This window comes from Dysidea avara, chromosome 2 (genome assembly GCF_963678975.1).
Source record: "Dysidea avara chromosome 2, odDysAvar1.4, whole genome shotgun sequence".
Classification (NCBI taxonomy): Eukaryota; Metazoa; Porifera; class Demospongiae; order Dictyoceratida; family Dysideidae; genus Dysidea; species Dysidea avara.
This window is the reverse complement of record NC_089273.1, coordinates 29,861,527-29,883,618: the sequence shown is the minus strand read 5'-3', so window position 1 is coordinate 29,883,618 and position 22,092 is coordinate 29,861,527. Positions and strand designations below refer to the sequence as shown.

At 35.4% G+C, this 22,092-nt stretch overlaps 1 protein-coding gene across 2 annotated transcripts in view; it reads right to left on the bottom strand.

Annotated features, from left to right (window-relative positions):
- Positions 1 to 1,767: 1,767 nt before the first annotated feature.
- Positions 1,768 to 22,092, bottom strand: part of LOC136247048 (uncharacterized) — a 71,567-nt gene continuing 51,242 nt past the window's right edge. The window contains exons 15-26 of one of the 2 annotated variants that reach the window (XM_066038645.1): positions 20,732 to 20,792; positions 18,564 to 18,785; positions 17,450 to 17,584; positions 15,322 to 15,393; positions 13,505 to 13,566; positions 13,180 to 13,246; positions 7,478 to 7,699; positions 6,161 to 6,295; positions 4,833 to 4,904; positions 3,969 to 4,030; positions 2,580 to 2,655; positions 1,768 to 1,985 (exon numbers count right to left, since the gene is read on the bottom strand). In XM_066038645.1, the coding sequence (XP_065894717.1) occupies positions 1,917 to 1,985; positions 2,580 to 2,655; positions 3,969 to 4,030; positions 4,833 to 4,904; positions 6,161 to 6,295; positions 7,478 to 7,699; positions 13,180 to 13,246; positions 13,505 to 13,566; positions 15,322 to 15,393; positions 17,450 to 17,584; positions 18,564 to 18,785; positions 20,732 to 20,792 (1,255 nt within the window). In that variant the 3' untranslated portion in view covers positions 1,768 to 1,916. The remainder of the gene's footprint in view (positions 1,986 to 2,579; positions 2,656 to 3,968; positions 4,031 to 4,832; positions 4,905 to 6,160; positions 6,296 to 7,477; positions 7,700 to 13,179; positions 13,247 to 13,504; positions 13,567 to 15,321; positions 15,394 to 17,449; positions 17,585 to 18,563; positions 18,786 to 20,731; positions 20,793 to 22,092) is intronic. The other variant, XM_066038646.1, reaches the window with a different exon arrangement.

The following is a 22,092-nucleotide window of genomic DNA, read 5'->3' as shown; positions in this document are numbered from 1 at the left end:
TCCAGTCACGTACTTAGTTCTGAAACACAGCATTATATGTTTCTTATTCTTATTAGTACTTTACAGTGTCCAGCACTGACTGTTTAATTCCTACCCATTTAAGCGTAGAAAAAACCATACATTATACAGTAGATACCTTGAATTACAAGAAAAATTTAGAAATATTTTGAAAAGTGTATGCTGCTATTAGCACCATGCTAGTTTCATTATTTCAGGCACAAAAATAAGGGTCATTTTCTAACAATAATTATTGGTCACAAATGACTGTTCTATTAAAGAGTATCGATCTAAGAAGCTATGAGCTCTATTGCAGTTTCCACTGACTGCTCCATAGTATCGCCACAGTCAGCTACCTGCAGTTTGTGAAATATCCACCTATTATGCTATCATTACACTGGCATAGCACTCCAACCTATACCATTTTGCTTTTTATTGTGCTGATCAATAATAATAATTATACTTCACACAGGCCTAAACCTATGATCTTGTTTCACTATTTGTTTTGCTATTCCCTCGTTTTGCCACTTTCTTTGTCTTGATCCCTAATCCAAATTAAATTTTCTATTTTTATGAGCAAAAAATTAAGCAATTCAACACTGCTTGAAGAAGGCTGTTTTACCATATTATTATGTTGAACTGGGAGTAAACCACAATAAAAATCAAGCAGTAACTAACAAATTGGAGCATTTTATTTACTCATGATTCACTTCAGTAGAGTAAATCAACAGTTTCTGTTGATTTACTATTAGTTACTCTAAGTAAATCATCAGTAAGCAAAATGTTCCCATCCGTTAGTTTACTGTGGCTGCTCGATTTACAGTGGTAAAAACCTGGTGAAGCAGCCTTCTACAGTTCAAGCAGTGTTGTAGCTTGGGAAAAATAAATTTTATTGCATAACAATATGATATTATATTATTGATTCTATCAATGGAAAAGCATAAAAATACACAATAGGCTGATTTTGACAGCAATGGCAAACATATAATAATATAACCAAACTCAGATCTATATAGTGCTTGGTCATGTGTCCTAACATAAGTTATGATCACCCTAACCAGCAATGTATACAGACGTAATGATGTTTGCACAGCTGCAGCTGGGCAAACTAAAGTTGACAGGTCCAGTTGCATTTTCTGTATGTAGCATGGCAATAGCTACTAGATATTAATTTTGCCATAAAAGCAATATTAAAAGGACCATACTTAACTTCCAGTAGCCTTGTCAACTGTTCCAGTCCATTTATTGTATACAGTGGTATCTAAATTGCATATAATATTATGGACACTATTTACCATTATCGTTCATGGGTTATTTATTATTGTCCTTCATAAAGTGGTGTCCTTAGTTAAGGGTATATTAGTATTATTCCACTATTTACTGTTGGTATTATTAATTACTGGTAAAGGCACTGCCTGTATACCGGGTCAACACAAAATTTTTACAATCATAAGATGGCTATATAAACTAGTATAATGTTGATTTGGGACCCAGACAGGTGTTCTTTACAAAGTAGCTGTCTACAGTTCAGGGGTATGTATGTTATAGGAACAACCCCAAAGGAAGTCAGATAATAAGCTCACTGCAATGTTGACTGCTGAAATGTTTTGATGTTAAAGGATGCAGTACTACAGAAGCTTTATGTCTACTAATTGTCATGTTCTTTTGAATAACAGGACACTGTGTAAATAATTCAACACAGCTGATGGAATACAGGAGAAAGAAATGAAAATCGAAGACACATACACATTATAGAAGAGTTCTCTGACATTCTGAGTGTACATGTGTTATGACATGCAATGCAAAATAATCAACACAACAGCATTATAAGAATACAGAACTACAGTTCTGTTATATAAACAAAGTGCAAATAATGAGTAACATAACAGCAGATCTCTGTAAATGTCTGAGGTAAATCTTTAAAAGAGCAAAGCAATTATCAGTGCTAAAAATGTGATGGCTGGTATTGCAAATACTCTTCCACCAGTCTGTAAAAATAGAAATACAACATGAAAGTCAATGAATTCTTAGAGAATTATTGTGAAGAGTTATTAGAAAATTTAGTTAGTATGTGTGTATATAGCATAATGCATTGTGACACTATTCATTTAATTAATATTATGAACTTCAGTCAGTATGGACTGCATTGACACCCATGCAGTGAGGAGATACGTACCCCAAACTGGTAACTTTAACAAACTAGATTACCAAGTCTGAACAACACTGTTGACAGTACAATTACCGCATAGTTTTTGGCTGACCTACAAGCCATAAAAAATCATCCCCCTCTGAAACATTGGCTTCTTGTGCCCAAAATATGGTTGGGGAAATTTCCTTCAAAATTGGTATGCAGACTTCCCTTCCTGGAGGGAAACTCTACAACCAAATTGTTCCCAATTGGTTAAAATGAATCACTGAACTACATATGTGTGAATATTACATTTTCTCTCTTCCTGTCCATATATCCATGGTGTGGTGTGTTGGCTTTTCTTAGGTCACACAACACACTACTGTGTGTCTTGATGGAGATACACATCGTGCACACTGAAATTATATTATTGTACATTGCATGAACAACTTACAGAGCAAGTCCTAACAATCATGATGTCACATGCATCCAAAACGTCCTCAAAAGTAACTCTACGAACCAGTGAACTCCTGAAGTGGTTGAAGGTTAATATGCATCGTAAATTTACCAGCACTATATTTATGAAATCTGTACTGAGATACAATGCGATTACAAGACACAATATGCACTGTAAAAATTACATCCATACCTTTAGGGGTGTTTCTCTGCACCAATAGCATGTTTTAGCCAAAATTTGTGGAAACTCACAATTAAAAGTGATGCTTGGTTGTTAGATTATTAATACAAAATGCTAACCATTATAAGCAAGGTATAAATAAAAGCATGTAGCTGTGTTATATGTATTGTACATGTGTTATGATTCTATTTCAATATATAGGCAGACTTCTTTTGGCTTTAGAGATGTCATCCTGTTAGCATCTGTGACACCTGTCCCAACACCCTCCCTTCAAAGGGTCAGACATTTTAGTATTCGGTGTTATTTAACACCTTAGTGGGAGTTTTGTAACAAGCTGATGAAGTGTAATAAAACACCCGCAAGGGAGCCCCAGAAACATAGTAGCTAGGACACCCAAAAAGTTGTTTTGGAACATCTTTGTTTTTACAGTGTGTACAGTAAACATTTCAGGGTTCTGTAAATATTGAATTTTGCAGTATGGTAACGGTAGACTTATGCTTTCCAGATATTGACCAGAAACCAGCTTAATCATAGCACCTTGGCAGCATTGGTATAACCAGTGCAAATAAATGCCTTAAGTGCAATCCAAAGCATTTTAATAATTTGCTATATAATTAAAAACTTATCAACTATAGCCTTCAGACAAGCATAACTCAATGCTTAATTATGGGATTAATATTCCACTCTTAGATATGGCATCATCCCACTGGTGCCTTTTGGCATACTGCAGTACATACAGTACATGTGTCATGGACTTATGTACCACACTTCTTTTGCTAACAGGATGGCATGTAATGGCTTCATGTTGTGTCCATCACATAAGAACAAAAAGAGAATTGCCCATAATTTTCATACCGCACTTCCAAAATTTGAAGTGTGCAGATTGGTTGTAGTCTATGTTTGCATATTGTTCTTTGTGTGCATACAGGGCTGTGTTACCAGCTGAACATATTCAAATCTATGCTACATACTGGGCACATGTTCTGTCATACAGTCATAGCTAAATACATCTGGAGCTATTCTTTACTTTGATGTGGTGGTAAGGACTCAGGTGAATATCAACCAACTATAGCTTGTAAAATGAATACAATCCCTAATGTTCCCTTACACTTAAAATTTTTAACATTGTATAAAAGTTTTAAGCAGTCTTAACACTGGTAGTGACACTGCTCAAGTTCAAACCACACACACAACAAAACAACTTACAGAGCATGTGTAATAATATCATTAAGACAGCAGCCAGTGGCACTTATTGCTTCTTCTAACATCTATGAAAATGAAAATGTGCATAACACGTATGAAAGTGAACACAATGCTGTATGTAATGGTGCTTGCTGATAGAGCCAATAAGCACTACATTATGTACATTCACAGAATCTTGGTTGCAATTGTTTCAAGCCCAAACACGCATTCAAGCAACTTTCTATGAAACTTTATTTAACAGATATTCATACTGACTGACTGACTTACTATCTTACTTATTAATAACATCTTCAGGTAATTATAACTCGATAATGGACAATGACATGGATCTGTCATGATTAATGGTTATTTTGCCTGCTGATTAGAATGGGTGCATTTGTATTTTGTCTTTAAATCACTCAATGCCGTAACAGTCATTATTATACGGAATCCATTATAAAGCCCATAGCATCATTTCTAGTGCACTGCAACTTCTGTTTTATGTTTTAGTAGCTCCTATACTTATCCTGTAGCAGTCATGCCCTTAAGTGAATGAGAACAGGGATAACTGGTCCCTTGTGAAAAAGCCAAAAAGAGTACATAATTATTATGTAAGTATCTCATAAGTGGCTGGAGGTGATTCACTTGCTCAAACTTAGTGGAGTTGTCTGGTCCACCTGACAGTCAACTGTACTCTAAAATTATCTCCATTTACATGGCTAGCACAAAGCTGAAAACATACAAGCTACTTTATACTTTTTTGCTGCTTTCTTGTATCTCCTATTAACAACACACTAGCGTGTCCATTCATCTCATTACATAACTTGCAGACTAACAAAATGTATGGAATGATTCATGCAAACATACAGTACACATAGAGTAGCATACAGTTTTGCAGGTGGCAGGACAGGTACTGTCAGCACTTATAAGCAGAGATGAGCACATTCCAGTTGTCGAATCCTAATAATGAAAAGTAGTTATGCATAAAATACGTACATCAAATCGCATAACTAGATACAGTATAATATGCATACAGTATGCAGAAAAACTGACAGATTCAAATTTGACATGACCTATATAGTTGGGAGTGGTTGCTGGAGACATACACTCCCATATAGCAACAATACAGTAAAAAATTCTACTGCATACAATAGCATTTTTAATTATCTCTTGAACCCATTGTAGTCCCACCACAAAATTTTTATCAAACATGGACCATGACCCAATGATTATTCACTTTAAAAAGTCAAACAGTTTTAAACAGCAATATTTGAAATAATTATTAAGAATCATAGTGTTCAACTAAGATACCCCAAAATTTATGCATCACTTGAAAGGTCAATCAACAGTCTTCAATTGGTAATAGTTTTATTGTAAGATATTAACACAGTACAAAGTTACGATTGATTTTGTAACTTGAGATGGACCAAATTTTCATTGAATATTCAAAATATTTGTGGTCACAAATCAGAAACCATGTGGTGTGTGAAGTTAAAATTGGTATGGGTGATGAGTATCACAGGTACTTCAAACACACCAAGTTTCATCAAAATCCAAGAGGTGACCTTAAATTCCTTGTTGATTTGACACAGAATGACCCATAAACATCATTCTGTCTGAAATCAGGTAAAAACAAGTCCCCAAGCCAGTTCATAGTTGGCTTTGTAGGTATTGAAATACAAAAAGAAGTGAAATCACAAAACAGCTAAGCAGCCTTCATAATCCTAGGTGAAAAAAGTTGTGAAATCAAAGGTGGCGACAAGAAATGTAGGCACTCAAAATCCTAACAGTATAACTCTATAAAATGCTGGAAATAACCTTAAGGGGGCAAAGTGAAATGTGACATCATGAAAAAATCCTCTTAAAATGGCATACATAGTTTGCTAAACTCTAATATAGCCCTTTCCAGATATGACAATTTACAACTCATATCTTCTGATGCCTTTTATGGATCTATGTAAAACTTTGCCATATATTCTTGTACTACGAACAGCTGTAAGCTGACAAAGATTTAAGTTACAACCCTCTTTATAAAATAAGTGATAAACTATTGTTTTTATGTTGTACCATTGGAAATGCTACAAGTGTGTGCAAAATTATGCATGCATATGTAACACGTGCAGGGGATTTCATGCATACTAATGTTATGTTCAGAGCCAGTAATGAATACAAGAAAACAATACTTGCTATGAACATAACATCAAAAAATCACTTACAAATGCAGTTCTCAGGGTTTGAATTGTTGGCTCCACCAGATTTATAGCATAGCAACTCAGTCCAGTAACATCACTTCTTCTACATGCTAGTGCCTGAAAGTCACTAGCAAACTGACGAAACCCAGCATCAGTGTCCTAATAGAAATGAATATTTAATATGATACAACTGTGACCAGATTTGCAAAAAGGTATATTCTTTACAAATGAAATTGGACCACAGATTGAAGCTTCATAACTTTTTTTATCATTTCATATAATTGCCTAAAATTTTCCATGAGTGTAGCTACCAAATTAAGGTAGATTTTGACACTAAGAGCACGTTAATCAGTATAAGGAGTCAAGTGTTTGTTAGTTCATTTTATTTGCTGGTATGAAAAAGGTGTGGTAAGGTACCTTTACGCAAATCCCATCACAGTAATGCATTAACTGCTATACAACATGTGACCTGGTCTGCAAAATGGGGTCTGATAGCCTTGCATGTACTTGGCTACCCGTAACTTGATTTGTGAAAATGCGTGGTATCACGCTGAAATTTGGTCCCCTTATACCCGCAACATAGCACTATGGCTTGGTGTAATATGAAGGTGATAGATTGAAAATAATTATGAGGAATTATGATTAGTCAAACTTGACAATTTGGAAAGGCTGTAATGCAGACCGAATCACATATTATACAATAAGCTAATACTGTTTATCATATCATTCAATCAGTTGTAGGCTTGCGCCTATTATGCCGGCATAATTTTGAGAATAATAGGTCACCAATTTCGTGACAATAATTCCGGAATAATTAAATGCATAATTTTAGAATTATTGGACGTCCACAGGAATAATCAGTGGAATTAAAGGGCATGTCTATTCTTGATTAGCTAGAAGAAAGAGTTAAGCTACTAAGAGTGTTATATAGCTGATGTAAGTATATGAGTGCTGGCTGAAAAGGAGCTAAAAGCCTTTGATAGATCGATATACTCTAATAGAATGCTGAAACACTCTAATAGAGCAGTCAGATCATGAGCAGCTACAGAAGCTAAATGAGTATTATTTTGGAATAATAGGCTAGACACAAGAATAAAAAAGAATAGTAGTTGAAAAATTTGGGAAATTCTGGAAAGAATAATAGGTAATATTTTGAGCATAATACATGTAGGTGCAAGCCTAATCAGTTGTTGACACTGAGATGTCATTGAAAAGTATGATTTAAAGGTGTAGTTTCATTATTATGATTGAGTTACAATCCAGTCATACCCTGATTATAACAGAAGACATGTGGGCAATTAAATATATGCACCCTATTACAGTGTTAGTGCACAGACTCACATTTTTTGTTTCACAAGCAGTAAAGTATCTGGAAACAAGATCACCACAGCTTCCTTGACACATTATATTAAAGTAGCCATCCAATTGACCAATTGTTACTCCACGGCCACCAGCTGAAAGGATGGAAATGACACTGGTGAAGGCACTGGAACAAGTGCTGTTGGCCTTTATAGCATTTTCTGCCCTGGCACATTCATCAATGGCAGGATTGATGGCATATTCCTGTATAGTATAGGCAAAAGATATCATTAGTTATACACAGTATTGTAGTGATGTATACATATGAATAACACATGTATGTGTGTGTGAATATAAGAGATAGCTAGATTATTGCGTAGCAGTACAAAAGCTAAATTTAGTGTAACCTGAGGAGCAGTGTTTATTCTAGGGCTGTTATAGGAGGGGGGGGGGATTCCACCCTCCCTCCTAAAATCTTAGACTCACCCCCTAAAATTGTGAGCAACTACTACACTGTACTTAGGTTAACCTTGTTTTTAAAATGACACACCAAAAATACTCTCATATTCTATCTCAGAGTGGTTATATGTAAAATTTTCCCAGGTTGAGAATTGCAAATGTGACTTAAAATGCTCTCAGATTCAGTATCAGATCAATTAATCTGCTATGTCATAGGGTACATATACGACTAACAAAATTTCATGCATAATTATCATTATAGTGATGGCTATTCAATATCTGAGAGCCCAAGTCTACCCAGTTTTTTCCTAACTCTCCAAGTTATCCTTAAATTCAATCTCAGTATGTGTAATTTGTAAAAATTCCTACTTAAAAAAATAGCATGTACAGCCGCCACAAATACCCCTTAGATTTAATCTCAGAAAGCCTGATCATACAATCTGGCTTCACCCAATCAAAATCAACACTCATGACACAGCCTTAACCAGTGTTTGGCAACTATCTCAAGTGTTTTACATAGTTGTGAACTTGGACAACTATTTAGCAGACTTTCACCTGGTCACCCCCCAAATTCCTGCTAGGAGTGACCATGTATTAGAGTGTAGTACCTTTTCACAAATCTGGTTACAAATTACAAGTGTATTATTATAATACAAAACCTGTTATCCACTGAATAACTTATCCAATGTACACATGACAGTCATTTTTAGTTGAAATTGTGACCTTAGTATTAACGTTGAAGGTCTACCCACTTACAAGAAAGAATCAACCAATAAATATCTTGAATTACAATAATTTATTTGATATATTGATTGCTTTCTGATTGAACAGCACAACACAATATCTCAAAATTCTCATTGTTTCCTGTAAGACCATATGGCTAAGTTTTCTAAAGCTTGAGGCTGACTGAGCTGTAATCAAACCTCTTATCAGATAAATCTTCAACAAAACCATTGTTATGGCATTTATACTAGTGTGCAAAATTCAGTACTGTAGGACTTCCATTATCCGAACAACTGTGTGCCAGTTCAATCATAAAAGTGTTGAATTTGTTTGGATAAATGAAGCCCATTCATAGTGTTGGGCAAGTTACTTTGTAAAAGTAACTAGTTACATATTACATATTACTTGCAACTGAACTATTTAGTTACAGTTACATATTACTCATAAAATAAAGTAACTATAATAATATTACATATTATATTACTTTGTGTCCACAGCCTTAAGCTGTCACGTGTGAAACTACCACTTTATCACATGACATGATTGCGTTGTTGAACAGTGTGCAAAATCTTGGTTATAAGTAAGAAGCTGGTGAATAAGCTTCATTCAGTAGGCTTCGTTACTTCGTTGTGACTAGGCGTTACTCAGAGAATAAATAAACGAGATTAGTAACTTCGTTACTTGTAGTAATAATATTCCGTAATATTATACTAGTTACAGTAACTATATTACTTAGGTAACGCGTTACATTTGTAAGCAAAGTAACTTGAGTTATATTACCCGTTTTTATAGCGTATTCCGTTATATTACTTAGTTACCACAAAAGTAATAATATTACGTAACGCGTTACTTATGTAACGCGTTACTCCCAACACTGCCCATTCATTTATATACAGAGTTCTGTTCAACTACTCTAATAGAACATTCACCTAATGACAAAAATAATACTCTAATAGAACCATCACTTATATCATTTGGATAATTGAGATTCAAATAATCGAGGTCCTACTGTAATAATTGCTGAAGACAAAAAACACTGAATCACAAGAACTGTTAATTAGCACAACAATTCTGCAAACAAGATGTTCTAAAAAGCTACAAATAGTACCATCTTTCTACTCATATAGCTTTCAAAGATGGTGAGTTGTTTACACACTGTGTTCTCCTTTGGTTGTCTGTTAATATGCACTTGCAGCAAAGTCTAAACAAGTTCACATGCATACATTAAAAATGTTACATGGAGTGCTATAGACAAGAAATCTGTTGTGCTGTTATTGTATCATATAACACAAGTCCCTAGACTTTTAGCTGCATTTTTAGGAACCAAGAACAACTACTACCATGTAACTTGAAACAGATTGTGGCAAACATTAAGCTATGAAGAAATCAGAAAGGAGTTTATATGACACTTAAAAGACATCAGACCAGATTAAGAAGAATGAAACTTTGGGAGAGAAACTTTGCACATTGCCATATACAACCATAATCATAGGTGGCGAAAAGGGGGGGGGGGGGGGGACTAGGGGGCTAAAGCCCTCCCTCAGAATGATACCACGCCGAAATTATCCTTCTTGGAGTGGGGCTGAAACTGCGATAAAGATCGAGGTACTCTAATAGAGCAGTCACTCTAATAAAGCAGTCACAGTATTAGAGCAGTGTGTAGTGAGCTATGTAAGGAGTTTGATGTAGTTTATCAGCTATGAATGCGTAGCTGGTGAGGTGGACAGCTATTGTCAGCTGGTTGCAAACTTTTTGTTTTTTGGTCTCACCATACCAAACCAGAGACTAAGTCTGGGTCAGCCCAGCCCCCCCCCCCCCCCCCCCCCCCCCCTCATATCAACTACTTCCTCCGCCCCTGAGTCCATAATGTCATTTTGCAAGACTAAGGAGATGCCCACCCCTCCAAGAACAATAAGAGAATTCAGATTATTCTTGTGTGTTGTTATGCTACAGGTCTAGTAAACGTATCCAGAATTTGACTGTTCTATTAGAGTGGTTGGCTGTTTTATTACAGTATCTTGAACATTATAAGCACAAGAACTTGACCATCCCATCTTTACTTCCTACATGTATTTAGGCAATGATTGTAATTCCTCAGGCACTGTATTGTTTAAAGTCATACAGTATAAAAGAAAACTGTTCATATGTAGATGTTCTCTAGTAATTCAAGTGCACCAATTCTACACTGACAGTACAATGCTATTTTACATTGATGTGTCCAAACAATTGTACAATGATGGTATAGCATAATGCTACCTTGTTTTCTTTCCTATAAATTAGGCCTGCGCCTAATATGCCGGCATAATTTTGAGAATAATAGGTCACCAATTTCATGAGAATAATTCTGCAATAACAGGATGATTACAGGCATAATTTTAGAATTATTGGACGTCCACAGGAATAATCGTCGGAATTAAGGGGCGTGTCTCTTCTTGATTAGCTAGCTAGAAAAAGCAAGTAAGCTACTAAGAATGATAGACAGCTGGCATTATTATACGAGTGCTGGCTGAAAGAGGTTGAAGAGCCTCTAAAAGATCGATATATTCTAATAAACCGCTCAAATATTCTAAAAGAGCAGTCAGATCGTTTCATGTTAACAATCTGCAGACAGCATCAGGGATTTAGCTGCATGATTGTCTGCAATTCTGAAACTTGGTCACCTCATACCAGTGTATTTCTTTAAGTCTTTCAACAAACATATTGATATCATTGTCTACTGAACTTAGCTTGGTTATAGCTATAGCTTTAATACACTGATAATTGAAAAATTACTCCTGATAGCCATTTTAAACCTGTTGTAATGGCTATAACAATTATGTGTAAGGTGGAATGCTTCAATTTTGGCTAGCTATTAATCAATTCTGGCAAAACTACTTATATCAGGTCAGCATCTTGAGAACTAAGCGACTATAGTTACAAAAACTAAATGAGCATTATTATGGAATAATAGGATAGATACAAGAATAAAAAAAAGAATAATGGGAGAAATTTTAGGGAAATTCTGGAAAGAATAATAGGTAAAATTTTGAGCATATTAGGCACAGGCTTACTATAACTTACGTTTAACTCACAGCACGCACGTGGTAAAACAATTCTCTTACAATAATAAGTTGTTTGAACCAAGTATATAGTACTAATAAGCATTTAAAATGAATTTGAAAACACAAACTATTTTCATTTGTGAACTGCCATTATTATGTAACATTGTACTAGTCAACTACTGTGCAGCGAGTTGCCACAAAGTTGCATACTGTTGATAAGGTGTTAAAGTTTTCTGTGCCACTAGAATTATAATAATATTTTGTGACCGAATTTGCGAAAGGGGTCTTATAGCCTTTCCAAATTTCCAAGTTTGACAAATCATAACTCATCAAATGTTTAACCTATTGTCTTAAAATTACATCCAGGAATGGTGCTATGTTAGGAGTGTAGAGTGACCAAATTTAAGCTGATACATACTCACAAGTCAAGTTATGGATTGCCAAGCATATGTAATTGGAAAAGCTATAAGACCCCTTTTCGCAAATCCGATCACATATACTGTATGTGAATGCGAGTGGTTTTTCATGTGTGTAACCATAGATATTATACATAACATGGATTGGAAACGTGCATAAATAATTCCGTCTATCCTCGTTACAGTGCACTAGTTGTAAAGTTGTTGACAGCCTATTCACAGGCCTTTTCTCTTGGTTATTTAGCAGCGTAGACATGTTGTGTACTGAACAAGAATGCGGGCGTGTTTGCTGATATTGGAGGTAATACCATTGGCAACAGATGGATAGTGGCAGGTGAGTATCAGTGAATATCTCAGCAGTGCTGCTACTAGTCAACTAGTGATGGTCATATTTGCATTACTTATTAAATACTTGTATGTTACAATAAAGCCTTAACTGAAGTCTTACTCTGCTAGGGTAAAATAATTACTAAATTAATGTAGCGTCTGTTCTGGCTTTGTTTTATCGGAGTGGAAGAGCTATACAGTAATACAACTATATCTGAGTAGTCTATTTACATCGTACCTGTTATAAGTGGTGCAAGCAACAGAATAGAAGTGGTGCTGTTCATTTGGTTTTTTCAGGAAAATTACAGGTTTTCCATAACGCCATATATATTTCAAGTTAACAATGAGAATTTTGCCACCCTACTGTTCACCAAGAGCCAATGTGTCTAACCAGGCAAGCCTCCAGTTTATGTAGGTGGTAATTTTTCCAGCTATAATTGACAAGTTTTTGGCTGACGGTACAAGCCATAAAAAATCATCCCCCTCTGAAACATTGGCTTCTTGTGCCCAAAACATGGCTGGGGAAATTTCCTTCAAAATTGGTATGCAGACTTCCCTTCCTGGAGGGAAACTCTACAACCAAATTGTTCCCAATTGGTTAATGGATCAAGGAGCTACATATGTGTGAATATCACATTTTCTATCTTCCTGGCAATATATCCATGGTGTGGTGTGTTGGCTTTTCTTAGGTCACACAACACACTACTGTGTGTCTTGATGGAGATACATGTCATGCACACTTGAAATTATATTATTGTACATTGCATGAACAACTTACAGAGCATATCATGATGTCACATGCATCCAAAACGTCTTCAAAAGTAACTGTACGAACCAGTAAACTCCTGAAGTGGTTAAAGGTTAATATGCATCATAAATTTACCAGCACTATATTTATGAAATCTGTATTGAGATACAATGCAATTACAAGACACAATATGCACTGTAAAAATTACATCCATACCTTTAGGGGTGTTTCTCTGCACCAATAGCATGTTTTAGCCAAAATTTGTGGAAACTCACAATTAAAAGTGATGCTTGGTTGTTAGATTATTAATACAAAATGCTAACCAGACAACTACACACTCAACAAAACAACTTACAGAGCCTGTGTACTGATATCATTAAGACAGCAGCCACTGGCATTTATGGCTTCTTCTAACATCTATGAAAATGAAAATGTGCATAAAATGTATGAAAGTGCACACAAATGGACATATATTTAATTCTGTATGTAATTAATAGTGCATGCTGGTAGGGCCAATAAGCACTACAATCGTACATTCATAGCATCTTGGTTGTATTTGTCAAGCTCAAACACGCATTCAAGCAACTTTCGATGAAACTTTTATTTAACAGACTGACTGACTGACTTACTATCCTACTTATTAATAACATCTTCAGGTAAGCATGTAACTCAATAATGGACAATGACATGGATCTGTCTTTTCCATCACATTGCCTGAGATGTGTTTTTGGCGCATCATAGAATGTACAGCTTATGTGTCATGGACTTACAATACTTTGTCCCTCTTTGTGACCTATACATATATAATTTTTATTTTTTTGTTTGTAGCATAATAGTGTCAATTTGTGGGTAGTAAGTCAACGACTCTGTTGCATAAGCTAATAGAAACTAGGGCTGTGAGATCATATGATCATATCGATTATGGGATTAATCATGATTGTTTGTGAACATCATGATGTTGTGACATCATATGTAAATGTGAAAATTATACTGTCATACTATTGTGGAAGAACAAGCCATTTCTGAGACAGTTCATTTCCATACAAACGGTATAATGAATACTAGTTTCCTTAGAAATTCAACAGTTTGTAACAGGTATTAAGCTTTTTTAAATAGTAAGTTTTTTTTCACAAGGAAGTATCACTGCCTATGGCCTTAATTGTCAGTTGTACACAGTTTAACTATGAATTCATCATTAAATATACAAAGTTGTACACAAAATAGCCTTTAATGCATGTGAAGTATAACATCGTGATAGTTATCATAATTGTGATATGTTGCATCTTACAATCGTGAAGGTAACAAAATTTCATAATTGTTCAGCCCTAATAGAAACCATCCAATTTTTTGGATTGCAACAGTCAAAGTAAGTGAATCAATTGCAGGTTTTGTTTCCAGTATGTAGGGCTGTGTAACATGCAGGGAGATAATGGCATGAACATTAATGGTTATTTTGCCTGCTCATTAGCATGGTTGTATTTTGTATTTTGTCTTTAACTCACTCACTGCCGTAACAGTCATTATTCTACGGAATCAATTATAAAGCCCATAGCATCATTTCTAGTGCACTGCAACTTTTGTTTTATGTTTTAGTAGCTCTTGTACTTATCCTGTAGCAGTCATGCCTTTAAGTGAATGGGAACAGGAAAAAGTGGTCCCTTGTGAAAAAACCAAAAAGAGTACATAATTGTGACTGAATTTTGGAAAATCACCCATATGGGCACGCATGAAATAATTAGAATTTTCATGTTTAGTGGGTTGCTAATAAGAGCAGGACACAGTTATAAAAATATTTCAATAATTTTCTTGTAATGAAAGGTATTGAGAATGGCTAACAAACATTACCAAGTAGACTTGTACTATAAAGTTTGGTGAATGCACCCATATGGGTGATTTTCCAAAATTCGGTCACAATTATGTAAGTATCTCATAAGTGGCTGGGGGTGATTCGCTTGCTCAAACTTTGTCTGGTCCACCTGACAGTCAATTCCACTCTGCAACTATCTCCATTTAAGTGGCTAGTACAAAGCTGATTTATACTTTTTTGCTGCTTTCTTGTATCTCCTATTAACAACACACTAGCATGTTCATTCATCTCATTACATAACTTGCAAACTAACAAAACGTATGGAATGATTCATGCAAACATACAGTACACATAGAGTAGCATACAGTTTTGCAGGTGGCAGGACAGGTATTGTCAGCACTTCTCAGCAAGGATGAGCAAATTCCACTTGTCGGATCCTAATAGTGAAAAGTAGTTATGCATACTGTAAAATACGTATAGCATATCACATAACTAGATACAGTATAATGTGCATACAGTATGCAGAAAAACTGATAAATTCAAACTCGACATGACCTATATAGTTGGGAGTGGTTACTGGAGGAATACACTCCCGTACAGCAACAACAGAGTACAAAATTTCACTGCACACAATAGCATATTTAAGTATATCTCTTGAACCCATTGTGCATGGTCCCACTACAAAAAATTTATCAAACATGGACCATGACCCAACGATTATTCAATGACATTTAACAAGTCAGAGTTTTAAACAGCATTTTTTAGAAATATTAAGAATTAAAGTTTTCAACTAAGTACTTTTCAACCTTAATCAGGGTGATATCCCAAAATTTATGCATCGCTTGAAAGGTCAATCAACAGTCTTCAATTGGTAATAATTTATTTTAAGATATGTGACCCAGTCTGAGAAAACCGGTCTTATCACCCATGTCAGCAGATTCGATTTTTCACCCAGGACACACAGCTACATCAATAAACTATCTAATTCCACATTTAAAATCAGCTAGACTTGAGTGGTCTGGTTTTGCTGGCTGCTTTTCCCAAGCTCAGTGGCAATCCGTACGTGTGGTGTGGGGCCTTAATAGAGCTCTGGTCAGCCTGGGCATGACTGTGTGTGTGTGTGGCTGTACAGCTCTGTGGTGTTGAATAAGTACCTCTGCTGTGAGCTTCCTTTCATTTTAGCCAGTTTTGAGACCTCATTGGCTCAAAACTTGGCCTAATTCATCCCTTGGCCTTCCTATTCAATTTTCAACACCATCTTACCCACCTTCCAGGGCCCCCACCTCCCACCCAATTTGCAGCTCGCCTGATACAGTCAACCTTGGTTTAAAAACTATCTAAAATGGCGGGAAACTTAGTTGTTGACTACTTGCACAGTGGATGCTCTGGAAGGTAAGGAATTGGTGTAAAACGTGTGAAAATTCCAACACACATCCAATTCTTTGAACTTGGAAGACCATAACTTAATGATACAGTAACACATGAACCTGAACATTTCTCCATCCACTAAGCTATGGTGGTGCTCACTACTGACTAAATTTCAGGTCAATAACCTTTTCCAATCTGAAGTTATGAGTCGTCAAAGTTGGTAAATTGGATGTGTGTGGAAGACCCCTTTTTGCAAATCCGGTCACATTATTAACACAGTACAAAGTTACGATCGATTTTGTAACTTGAGATGGACCAAATTTTCATTGAATATTCAAAATATTTGTGGTCATAAATCAGAAACCATGTGGTGTATCAGGTTAAAAATTGGTATGGGTGATGAGCATCACAGGTACTTCAAACACCAAGTTTCATCAAAATCCAAGAGGTGACCTTAAATTCCTTGTTGATTTGACACAGAATGACCCATAATCATCATTCTGCCTGAAATTGGATAAAAAGAAGTCCTAAAACCAGTTTATAGTTGGCTTTGTAGGTATTAAAATACAAAAAGAAGTGAAATCACAAGACAGCTAAGCAGTATATAGGCCTTCAAAATCCTGGGTGAAAAAAAGTTGTGAAATCAAAGGTGGCGGTAAGAAATGCAAGCACTCAAAATCCTAACAGTATAACTCTATCAAATTAATGCTGGAAATAACCTTAAGGGGGCAAAGTGAAATGTGACATCATGAAAAAATCCTCATAAAATGGCATACATAGTTTGCTAAACTCTAATAATAACCTTTTCCAGATATGACAATTTTATAACTGATATCTTCTGATGCCTTTTATGGATCTATGTAAAACTTTGCCATATATTCTTGTACTATGAACAGCTGTAAACTGACAAAGATTTAAGTTGCAACCCTATTTATAAAATAAGTGATAAGCTATTGTTTTTTATGTTTTACCATTGGAAATGCTACAAGAGCGTGCAAAATTATGCATGCATACTGTATGTAATACGTGCAGGGGATTTCATGCATACTAATGTTATGTTCATAGCCAGTAATGAATACAAGTAAATAATACTGGTTATGAACATAACATTAAAAAATCACTTACAAATGCAGTCTTCAGGGTTTTAATTGTTGGCTCCACCAGATTTATAGCATAGCAGCTCAGTCCAGTAACATCACTACTTCTACATGCTAGTGCCTGAAAGTCACTAGCAAATTGACGAAACCCAGCATCAGTGTCCTAATAGAAGTGAATATTTAATTTGATAAAATTGTGACCAGATGTACAACAAGGTATATTCTTTACACACAAAATTGGACCACGGATTTGAAGCTTCATAACTTTTTTATTGTTACATATAATTGCCTAAAATTTTCCATGAGTGCAGCTACCAAATCAGGCTGGAGTTTGACACTAAGAGCAAGTTAATCACTATAAAGAGTGAAGTGTTAGTTAGATCATTTTTTATTTGCTGGTATGTAAAAGGTGTGGGAAAGGTACCTTTTCGCAAATCCAGTCACAAGTTATGCATTAACTGCCATCTAACATGTGACCAGGTCTGCAAAACGGGGTCTGATAGCCTTACATGTACTTGGCTATCTGTAGCTTGATTTGTGAATATGCATGGTATCACACTGAAATTTGGTCCCCTTATACCCATAACATAGCACTATGGCTTGGTGTAATATGAAGGTGATAGATTGAAAATAATTATGATTAGTCAAACTTGACAATTTGGAAATGCTGCAATGCAGACTGGGTCACATACAGTAGGTTGTAAAAAAAAGTTTACGTTTCATAATTGCAATTACACTGTAGTAGCGTAATTACAAAAGTGTAATTACTAATTATGCTCTATTGGTAATTATGAATATATTGTAAATATGGCTGGTGAAAAACCACTTCATTGCATAATTATGGATTACAGTCAAAATGTAATTACAGTACAAACATGCGTAATTACTTAGTAATCACACCGTAATTACAACTACAAAACGTAAACTTTTTGTTGTAATCTACTGTATAATACAATAAGCTAATACTGTTTATCATATCATTCAATCAGTTGTTGACAATGAGATGTTGTTGAAAGTATGATATAAAGGCATAGTTTCATTATTATGATTGAAATACCATCCAGTCACACCCTGACTATAACAGAAGACATGTGGGCAATTAAATATATGCACCCTATTACAGTGTTAGTGCACAGACTCACAATTTTTGCTTCGCAAGCAGTAAAGTATCTAGAAACAAGATCACCACAGCTTCCTTGACACATTATATTAAAGTAGCCATCCAATTGAACAATTGTTACTCCACGGGCACCAGCTGAAAGGATGGAAATGACACTGGTGAAGGCACTGGAACAAGTGCTATTGGCCTTTATAGCATTTTCTGCCCTGGCACATTCATCAATGGCAGGATTGATGGCATATTCCTGTGTAGTATAGGCAAAGATTATCATTAGTTATACACAGTATTGTAGTGATGTATACATATGAATAACACATGTATGTGTGTGTGAATATAAGAGATAGCTAGAATATTGTGTAGCAGTACAAAATCAAAAATTTAGTGCAACCTGAGTATAGTATTATCACTATCTTAGCACATTAAACAGGAAATCAAGACACACAGTAGAGTGCCATGCAGCCAAGAAGCCAGCATGCCACTCTGTGAGTACATTGACAGGAAGAAAGAAAACAGTATTTTTATGCTTGCATAGATACATGTTCTCTAGAATGTAGTATTGTCATTGTCTCAGCACATTAAACAGGAAGACTACATAAATATCATAATCTCTAATACTCAAATAAGTGATGGCATTGTTACCTTCAAATGTGACCAGATTTGCGAAAAGAGGTCTTCCGCACACATATAATTCTATGAAATTTTCTTTATCCACTACACTATATTAGTACTCTTAATTGCTTTCTGATTGAACAGCACAACATAATATCTCAAATTCTCATTGTTACCTGTAAGACCATATGGCTAAAGTTTGAGGCTGACTGAGCTGTAATCAAACCTCTTATCAAATAAATCTTCTGCAAAATCATTACTATGGCATTTATATTAGCGTGCAAAATCAGTACTGTAGAACATCCATCATCCAAACAACTGTGTGCTAGTTCAATCATAACAATGTTGAATTTGATAAATAAAGCCCATTCATTTATATACAGAGTTCTGTTCAACTACTCTAATAGACCATACACTACTCCTATAGAATGTTCACCTAATGGCGAAAATAATACTCTATTAGAACAATCGCTTATACCATTTGGATATTTGAGATTCAGATATAATCGAAGTCCTACTGTAATAATTACTAAAGACAAAAAACTGAATCACAAGAATAGCTAATTAGCACAACAATTTCTGCAACCAAGATGTTCTAAAAAGCCACAAATAGTACCATCTCCCTGATTCTTTTTTACTCATATAGCTTTCAAAGATGGTGAGTCGTTTACACACTGTGTTCTCCTTTGGCTGTCTGTTAATATGCACTTGCAGCAAAGTCTTAACAAGTTCATATGCATGCATTAAAAATGTTGCATGGATGAAATAGACAAGAAATCTGTTGCACTGTTACTGTGTCATATAACACAAGTTCCTAGACTTTTACTGCATTTTTCGGAACCAAGAACAATTACTACCATGTAATGTGAAACAGAATGTGGCAAACACTAAGCTATGAAGAAGTCAGAAAGGCGTTTATATGACACTTAAATGACATCAGACCGGATTAAAAGATTGGGAGGGGTGGAAACTTTGGGAGAGAACACTTTGCCCATTGTCATATACAACAATCATGTCATTTTGCAAGACTAAGGAGATGCCCACTCCTCCAAAAAATATGAGAATTCTGATTGTTTTCGTGTGTTGTTATGCTACAGGTCAAGTAAAAGTATCCAGAATTTGACTGTTCTTTTAGAGTGGTTGGCTGTTTTATTACAGTATTCTGAACGTTACAAGCACAAAAACTTGACCATCCCATCTTTACTTCCTACATGTATTGGGAATATTGTATGTTCTCAGACACTGCATTGTAAAAAGTCACACAGTATAAAAGAAACTATTCATATGTAGATGTTCTCTAGTAATTCAAGTGCACCAATTCTACACTGACAGTACAATGCTATTTTACATTGATGTGTCCAAACAATTGTACAATGATGGTATAGCATATTACCACCTTGTTTTCTTTCCTATAAATAACTTTTAACTCACAGCACGCACGTGGTAAAATAATTCTCTTACAGTAATAAGTTGTTTGAACAAGTACATAGTACTCATAAGCATATAAAATGAATCGGAGAACACAAACTATTTTCATTCATGAAATGCCATTACTATGCAATATTGTACTAGTCAACTTACTGTGCAGCGAGTTGCCACAAAGTTGCATACTGTTGATAATGTGCTAAAGTTTTCTGCACCACTACAATCATAATAATAACATAATATTCTGTGACCAAATCTGCGAAAGGGGTCTTATAGCCTTTCCAAATTTCCCAATTTGACTAGTCATAAATCCTCATAATATGTTTAAACCTATTATCATAAAATTACATCCAGGAATGGTGCTATGTTAGGAGCATAGAGTGACCAAATTTAAGCTGGTACCTTACAAGTCAAGTTATGGATTGCCAAGCACATATGTGACTGGATTTGACAAAACCAGGCTTCCACACACATCCAATTCTTCGACTTGAACTGCTTGTAACTTGACCAGTCAGTATGTTATTGACCTACTATCTTCACAAAAGTCTTTCACTACATTGTGCAATATAACAGGACAAAATTTGAAAGTGATAGCATACTCTTACATTGAGTTATGGTCATTCAAAGTCGCAAATCTGGATGTGTGGAAACCTGGTTTTGTCAAATCTGGTCACATATAATTGGAAAAGCTGTAAGACCCCTTTTTGCGAATCCAGCCACATATAATGTATGTGAATGCAAGTGACTTTCAATGTGTGTAACCATAGATATTATACATAACATGGATTGGAAATGTGCATAAATAATTTTGTCTATCCTTGTTATGGTGCACTAGTTGTCAAGATGTTGACAGCCTGTTCACAGGCCTTTTCTCTTGGTTACTTAGCAGCGTAGATATGTTGTGTACTGAACAAGAACACGGGCGCGTTTGCTGATATCAGAGGTAATACCATTGGCAACAGGTGGATAGTGGCAGGTGAGTATCAGTGAATGTCTCAGCAGCACTGCTACTAGTCAACTAGAGATGGCCATATTTGCATTACCTATTAAATACTTACAATAAAGCCTTAACTGAAGTCTTACTCTGGTAGGGTAATATAATTACAAAATTAATGTAGGACCTGTTTTGGCTTTGTTTTATCGAAGCAGAAGAGCTATGCATTAATACAACTATATCTGAGTAGTCTATTAATCTATTTACATCGTACCTGTTATAAGTGGTGCAAGCAACAGAATAGAAGTGGTGCTGAGCATTTAGTTCTTTCAGGAAAATTACAAGTGTTTCCATAATGCCATATTTCAAGTTAACAACAAGAATTTTGTTACCCTACTGTTCATCAAGAGCCAATGTGTCTAACCAGGCTAGCATCCAGTTAATGTAGGCGGTAATTTTCCCAGCTGTAATTGACAAACACCACTTAGTAGCTTACAAGAAAGTGAAATACTCCAGCTGTAATAGCCAAATTTATTTCATGCACCGTAACGAGGATAGGATACATTTTTATTAACACACATTT